This window comes from Dama dama, chromosome 28, assembly GCF_033118175.1.
Source record: "Dama dama isolate Ldn47 chromosome 28, ASM3311817v1, whole genome shotgun sequence".
NCBI lineage: Eukaryota > Metazoa > Chordata > Mammalia > Artiodactyla > Cervidae > Dama > Dama dama.
Window position 1 is genome coordinate 15,406,663 of NC_083708.1, and position 8,333 is coordinate 15,414,995.

At 37.2% G+C, this 8,333-nt stretch overlaps 1 protein-coding gene across 2 annotated transcripts in view; it reads right to left on the reverse strand.

Annotated features, from left to right (window-relative positions):
- FILIP1 (filamin A interacting protein 1) overlaps positions 1 to 3,391 on the reverse strand; it is a 252,749-nt gene extending 249,358 nt beyond the window's left edge. For both annotated transcript variants that reach the window (XM_061131484.1, XM_061131479.1), the window contains exon 1: positions 3,245 to 3,391. In XM_061131484.1, coding sequence (XP_060987467.1) covers positions 3,245 to 3,283 — 39 coding nt within the window. In that variant the 5' untranslated portion in view covers positions 3,284 to 3,391. The remainder of the gene's footprint in view (positions 1 to 3,244) is intronic.
- Positions 3,392 to 8,333: the final 4,942 nt, after the last annotated feature.

Genomic DNA, 8,333 nt, shown 5'->3' on the forward strand with positions numbered 1-8,333 from the left:
TATTGTAATAAAGATTTAGAAATCATAAAAAAAAAAAAAAGAAAATAACTAAAAAACTAAAAAAAAAAAAATCATTAACTATTTTCAGTAATCATATTGTGGACAGTAGTGTTATTCTGGGATTATTATGCATGTAATACATGATAAAGCAAATGGGTAATTATGTGACATGCTAATCCTTTCATTCTTGGTGTCACTGAGAACCAGAATTCTTGGCATGGGAGAGAAGAAATAAAAATGTAAGACAGAGCAGTTAGCAAAAATCCCATAATCTTAAACTTGGATATATTATTGTAACTCAGTATATCATTCTTCTTAAAAAGAAATTCCTGGCTCTCTCTACTGGAAAGGCCTAGAAACAATGATTATCCCACTGGCAATGAGCACTCCTAGAGCAGAGACCATGTTAACTGAAATCCCATTTCACACTGAAAGAAACCAAGACTCTTTCGGAGAAGTGGTTCATTCCAGGTTTAGGACAGAGAAGAAGATGAGACTGAAATATTTTACACCATAAGGCAAGGAGATTCTCGAAGACTAGTGAAGTTGTGTCTTGATTTGAAGAGGCTTCCCTGGCTCAATCTGAGATAACCTGAGCATCAAAAAGACTAAAGACAGTGAACGGTTAAAGCATATCAAATTAAAAATGGAGTCGCTGAAGGTACTCAAAAGAAGCAGAGTGAGCAGAGGGAAAAAAGCAGTGGGAGGGGAAAACTCTTCCTGATAGAGAAATGACAACCAATAACTCCAAAGGCTTGAAAGAATTTTTTAAAACTCACCATTTTGCCTTCCCCAATGTAATAATTAATTTAGGCAAAAGGCATTAATGGATGATAAAATGACTGCCTAAAAGTTGATGAGGAACAGTATATTTGCATGGTCTCTAAGTTCTAACTTCAAAGAGGAAAATAGAGCCATCTGGTCTATTAGCCACTTAGCTAAGTGATCACACTTTGCACCACTGATCAGGAGATAAAGGAACTTTCTGAACCTCTTGTGCAATGCAGTAAGTGCACATCAACTGTGATTCTGCTTTGCCAGAAATGTTTAATCTAAATCTCATCGAAGGACACCAGAGAACAAACTCAGAATGTGAGACATTCCAAACGATAACTACATAGTCTGTACTCTCCAAAAATAGCGGTCATAAAAAACCACACAACGTGGAGAGAATGTTCTAGGTTAAATCACACAGCAAGAAAATATAATGCATCATCCTTGATCACATCCTGAGTCAAAAAATCAAAACCAGTTATGAGTTACTTTGTGTACAATTGGGGGAATTCTAATATGAGCTATATGTACTCAGTCGCTTCAGCTGTGTCTGACTCTTTGCGACCCTACGGACTCTAGCCCGTGGTGGGACTCTAACTTTTCTGTCCATGGGCTTCTCCAGGCAAGGATACTGGAGTGGGTTGCCATGCCTTCCTCCACAGGATCTTCCCGACCCAGGGATTGAACCTGTGTCTCTTAGGTCTCCTGCATTAGCAGGTAGGTTCTTTACCACTTGCAATACCTGAAGTTAGATGATATTATTAAAGTATTGTTTTCTTAGATATGATAATGGTAGGAGAATGTTCTTATCCTTAGAAAATGAATGCTGAGTGTCATAATGCCTTCCATTTATCTTCAAATGGTTTAGCATGTATATATATACACATATATACACACATATATATAAATTATCCATAGATAAAATATATATTTCACATATAACATACATAATATATAGAATATATAGAATTTATAGATAGATGGGTGTTCATTGTACTTGTCTTTCAAATTCCTGTAAGTTTAAAATTTTTCAAAATAAAAAATTGGAGGCAAAAAGCCCTATGTTATTTGCTAAGACTGTTACAAAACTGAAAGCTTATGTGAGGCAAAAAAGAGAAGCCTACAAATACCGTGAGTTTTCAAAGCTGGGGATATCACTAGAGATTAGGAAAGATGTCATGGAAAGGACTGCATTTTTAAATGTAAGGGTTTTGAGTTAGGAAGGACCTTATAAATCATCTAATTCCACTCCCTCCTTCTGAAGACGCGACAGCTGAGAGGCTACAGGGCTCAGGCAATGCTCAGCACACAGCTGTGAAATGTAAAGCACCGAACCCATGGTGGCTTTCCCATGAATCTGCTTATTGAGCAACTCCTATATACAAGACGCCCTACCTCCCATCTCAGATGGGCCCAGAAGGACACTCTAAATAAGGAAAAGCCCATAGAAGTTAATCATTCCAAGTTCCTAAATACAATTTAAATGCTAGAAAAACTGCTAGCCTTGAAGATGGAAAGCATTCGTGGGCAACTCCTAGAAGCTGGAACACACTCAGCTAACAACCAGCTAGGAAGCTTCAGCCCATGGCCGCAGGAAACCGCATTCTGCCAACAATCTATTAATAAATAAGTACGAAAAAGTTTTCTCCCCTAAATTCTCTAGGAAAGAATGGAGCCCTATGGACACTTTGACATTAGCCCAGTGAGATGCACACTAGACATCTGACCTGTAGAACTGCAATATAATAAATTTGTGTTGTTTTTTTTTTAAAAAAAGATTTGATTGAGCAAAAACAGGAACACAGGAATGTAGCACCACTGCAACATAGGAAGCATTAAAAGACTGATGAAAATCCCATGGATTTAAACTTCTGTATAAACATCCCAAATAAAAGCAAATTCAATTTCTAAAATTTAAGCTTTTGTTTCTCATATGTAATATCTGTACTACTCTGGAGAATTTTAAAGTTATTCCAAGTTCTATTGATGCTTCTTTTCCCAAGATGTGTATGCAGTTGGGCATATAACCTCAGTTAGATAGTGGCTATAGATTGTCATCATCAGCTCCTATATGGAAAAAATGTATTTTCAAAGTTAATGAAAGCCATGATTGGTATTTTTTGATAGTCAGTTAAGCCTTTTAATTATAAAGCCATATAAAAATGAGCAACATATAATGAAGTAGTCTCATGGCATGAATAAGGATGGTCCAATAGATTAGAAAAGAAATCTTAATTTTTAGGTGATTGGATTAAGGATTGATAAATACATGCATCACTTTTTTTCTCACTTGGCTAAGTCATAAGTCTAATTTTGAAATTCAACTAATCTCATTCAAAGCTCTGTTACTAGTTTTCAAATCTAAAGTAGAGCAATATTAACATAACAAATACTTATAGAGATTGTTAATGAAAGACAACAACAGCAAATAGAAAAATAATGGAATAAAATAATAGGTGGAAACTCTTACCACAGCCACTGTCACTGCTTTCCAAAAGCTTCTGGGCATTGTATTTTGCTAAGGAATTCAAAGATGGAAAAGTTTAGAAATCGTTTCTCTATTTTGAAGTGTACAACAGAAAACTGTGTTCAAATTGTCTTCCCTTAGTTAGTTCAAAAGCAAAGTAAAATGACAGTGCACAAATGTTTTCATCCGGTTTGCGAGGTTTCATTGTACATCCAGCCTATCGAATACATTACTTTAATTATTTTTTTGTGTGGGAAGTATTGTCTCATACCCAAGCATGCTCTTTATTTGGTCAGACTGGAAATTCAGAGAAAAACAACTAAGACAATTTTCATTTTTGTATTTGTGGGTGTCAAGTCTGCATTGAGGAAATATTTGTCATGCTCACCACATTTTTGTCATGTACTTGTTTCCCAGAGCCAGTGTAGGACTTTGAAAAGGGAAGAAAGGCCACTGTGTCTCACCCTGGAGAAATGCTCACTGCCCCTCATCTGTACTTCTGGAGGAGAGCCAAGCCAATCTTCCTGAAACAACTTTTCAATTCTGAATCTTGCCCCAAATTTCCCAGGGTTTCCCTTTTGTCTCCTGCCTGAAATCCAAGCTCTCCAACCTGCCTCTAGCGATTCCCCTCCCACCAAAAACACCCCAATAACACGGCCAAATAGTCCATCTCTGTCCCTTTGCTCGTCCTGCTACAACTGCTAAGAATGACTGTTACACCCCTTATCATTCCTCAAGACCCAACTAACGGCCTCTCTCGTTCACAGGAACTTTCCCGATCCTCGTGTTCACATACTAACTGTCTCTGAATGCTCATAGTATCTCGTCTGAACTTTTTTTTTCCTTTTGGCATTTAATAAAATATTCCCTTGGACCCTAGCCATTTTTATGATCCACCTTCTACTCTGGTTGTTGGAAAATTGTAACTGTATGCCATGGGAGCAGTAATGATTGTTAAATCTTTAGTAGATGGTATTATTGTTTGTGGTTATTCATGCCCTCTTTCTTCATGAATAAAATGTTTCCCCAGTCCCTTTTACTTTGGGCTCAAGACATCTGACTTGCTTTAGCCAATGGAACGTTTGCTATGTATTACTTCCAAACAGAAGTTCTTGAGGAATTGAAAGATTTCAAAACTCTCTTAGCTTCTGTGCCCTCTGTCATCAGAAAGGCATAAGGCTTTTCTTTAGTTTAGGTCTCAAAATAAGGATATAGGTAGAGGTTACTCAGCTTGCAGTTTGGAGTAAAATCACACCTAAACAGTAGGTGACAAGATGAACCTGAAAAAGAAATAAATGTTTGTTATTGTAAACCACTGAAAATTTGAGATTGCTTACCATATTGTGAAAGCTGATGGATATAATATCTAATATTTTGTAAACACTATGTCCTGTATCCACAATATCTCATTTAACTGATAAAATAATCCTATGTGTTACATACTTTTTAATCCCCTTTTTATAGGTAAGAAAGCAATGATGAAGTAAAGTAACTAATCCAAAACACACAGTGCTGTAAAATTTTAGAATCAGACACATCTAGCTTAGAAGTTAGATTCTACCACTTATCAAATACAGTGTCAAATTCATAATACAATCGCACTAAAAATCGGTCACATGTAAAACAGAGATATAGTTAAGCTCTTCTCACAGTATAATTCTAAGGGCTATTGGGGGATGAAATAATGTGTGAATGACCAAACGATTTAGTGACTGAGTAAGTCTTAATTTACATCACCCCTAAATTAGACCCTGAGATAAACACTTGATGTGGGTAGTTTAGAAAGCTTCACAAAGCTTCTTTGTGAAGAAGTGGGGAATGAGATAAAGGATAAGAAAAGTCAATTAAATAGCTTAAAAGCTGGAGAAGTTTTGGGGAAACAGACTCAATCACACTAAGACACCATGTGGAATATGACTCAGATGGCCAAGTAAGATCCTATCAGGATCTTTCACAAATAACAACTAAAAACTCTGTACAAAAAAAAGAAAGAAAGGCAAATAAGAAAAACTGGAAAGTGAAGTCACTGGAAAGTGAACAAGCAGATTCTGGAAGAATCAAAACTTGGAAGAAGGATCAGAAGAGGATGAGTTTTCCATCATTACAAATTTTACCCTGAGGGCAGACCGAAGTGAGCACTGCACAGCATGCCTCAAACTCTAATAGAAAACAGTCTTTCTGGCCCAAAGAACTAGCAGATGGAATTTAGAGCAATCACAGGTCCTTAAAAGTTGAGAGGATGAGGAGAAGGATGTGAGCCAGAAAGAGAGTCCTGAATTCCATTTATAAACTCTGCTCAAGTCTCTGAACCAGGGCATATATGAAGGGACCAGACTCCAAAACCTCAGCTAAAGGCAAAATAGGGGTTTGAAGCTGCTGCCCAACAAAATGTCTTTACAGTTTGAGTTTGGCCAAGTTAATTTCTCACTTTAAAAAAATGGGGAACTCTTTGGAGAAATATAATATAGAGTATTTACTTCAGAGCATCCCACAATGTCTAGCATAAAATCCAAAATTGCTCAACTTGTGAAGAACCAGAAAAATGTGACCCATTTTCAAGAGACAAGACCATGAACCAAGTCTGGTCTCAAAATCATCTAGATGTTGAAATTAGCAGACATGGATTTTAAAAACAGATTTTATAACTCTGCTCATTGAAATAAGAGAAAATTTGCTTGTATTAATGAAAATGTAAAGAATCTCAGCAGGGCGAAAAAAGAGAAACTATTAAAAAAGAACCAAAAGGAAATTCCTGAACTTAAAAAAAAATGCAATTTTGAAACTAAACTCTCACTGAACAGACTTAACAGCAAATTGGATATGACAGAAAAATCAGTGAACTTGAAAATAAAAGTATCCAATCTGAAGGACAAAAATATTAAAAAAAAATTTTTTTTAGGGAATTCCCGGGTGGTTCAGTCAGGACTCTGCAATTTCACTGCAGAGGGCCGGAGTTCAATCCCTGGTCAGAGAACTAATATCGTGAAAGGCACATGGTGCACCAATTTAAAAAAGTATTTTTTTTTTAATTAAACTATTTTTTAAGTTCCAGAGTCTTGGAAACTTGTAGAGCAGTAATGGAAGTTTAACATACTTATATCAAGGTCCCAAAAGGAAAGCACAGAGAAAAAGGGGAAGAAAAAAGTGTTCGAAATATAAAGGCCCCAAAGGTCTACATCTGGTGAAAGACAAAAATGTAAGAGTCAAGATGCTCAGAAAGAAAAATACAAAGAAAACTACACCTGGGATTTCTCCGGTGCTCCAGAAGTTAGGACTCCACACTTCCACTACTGGGAAGTGTAGATTGCTTCCTAAAGCAATCACAGTTTAGCTACCTGGTTGGGGAACTTAGATCCTACAAGCCAGGCAGCCCCATTCTTCCCCCCCCCCCCCCCCCCGGCCCCGCCAAAAAAAAAAAACTACACCTGCACACATCATAGTCAAACTGCTAGAAAGCAACATTGAGGAGAAAATCTTAAAAGCAGCCAGAGAAACAAGATACATTGCCAAAAGGGGCACAACCATTTGGCTACACACTGACTTCTTAGCAGAAACGAGAGAGATCAGAAGACAGTGAGACAATATCTCTAATGTACTGAAAGAAAAAATAAGCTGTCAATTTAGAACTCTATATCCAGTGAAAGTGTCTTTCAACTACAAAAGCAAAATGAAGACATTTTCATACAACAGAAAACTAAAGAAATTCACTACAAGAAATGCTTAAAAAAATTTTTTTTCTGTAGGTTGAAAGAAAAATGAAATCAAATGGAAACTCAAATCTTCAGGTAGAAGTAAAGAGCTTTATATATTGTTACTATGGGTAAATATGAAAGACTACTTTTTCCTCTCTTAAAAAAATACATGACCACTTAAAACACATATTAATCATTGTGGGATTTATAATACATGTAGATATAATACATATGACATTTATAGCATAAAAGATACTGGAGGGGAAAGTTAATTGATTTATAAGAAAGTTTCATGGTTTCTACATTTTTATGTCAAGCAGTCACCAAAAAGAATATAATATTAAGAGGTCTAGCTAAAATGTCTGTAGATAAATAAAATAGAAGTCTTTAAAATATCCAAATATCAAAAGAAGGCAGACAAGGAAGGAAAGAGGAATAATACAGGACACAAGCAGAAAACTCTTCTGCTGCAAATGTCTAAAAACTCTCAGCAAATTTAATAAACATCTTTTTTAGATGCATAATTGAACTCTCCAAAAAGGGACCAGAAACTAAAAATCCAAGTGACAATCAAGTGACTCAATGCTACAGCTACAGGGGAGGGGAGTGAAATTTCCAGGTGTACAAGAAAAGACTGTACAACTCAACAGCTTTGTGACTCCTTGATTGATAAAGGAGTTTAGTTCCCATAACTGCCCATCTGCAAGATGGCGCCTTTCCACTAAGAGAGACATCCTTGGCCTCTCATTCATTCTCCAAGTCCCTGTCTAACTGGAGATTCTGCCTCCATCGTGTTTCTTTTTACTATGAGCAACAGAAAACTGACATGGGGGGTGGGGAAGGGCGAGTGTGGAGAAGTCCTGGACCTGACTCTGCTTAAGTCAACTAGGGTGATACGCCCGAGTGCTTAGTCATGTCCGACCCTTTGCAACACTTTGGACTGTAGCCCGCCAGGCTCCTCTGTCCACGGGGTTTTCCAGGCAAGAATACTGGAGCAGGTTGCCATTTCCTTCTCCAAAGGGATCTTCCTGACCCAGGAATCGAACCTGTATCTCCTGTGTTTCCTGCATTGCAGGTGGATTCTTTACCTGCTTAAGCCATCGGGAAAACCCAGGGTGACTTGCCTTTTCCTAAGCAATCACATAGCAGACACAATATTCTGATTTTCCATTTAAGTTATATTCCCACTCCTGGAACAAAGGGTGAGATCAATACCACTTAAGCTATTGTAGCAGACACTTTAGTACTTCTGTCACATCATCTTGTCCCTCTTATCTCAGCTTCAACTATAATAGAAACTTCTGTGCATCCTGAACCCATCCCACCCCAAGCAATTTGCACAGTGTTTCTGTACTTTTCTGCCCAAAGGCTTTCCAAAGCTTGAGGAGTTTGCTCAACGC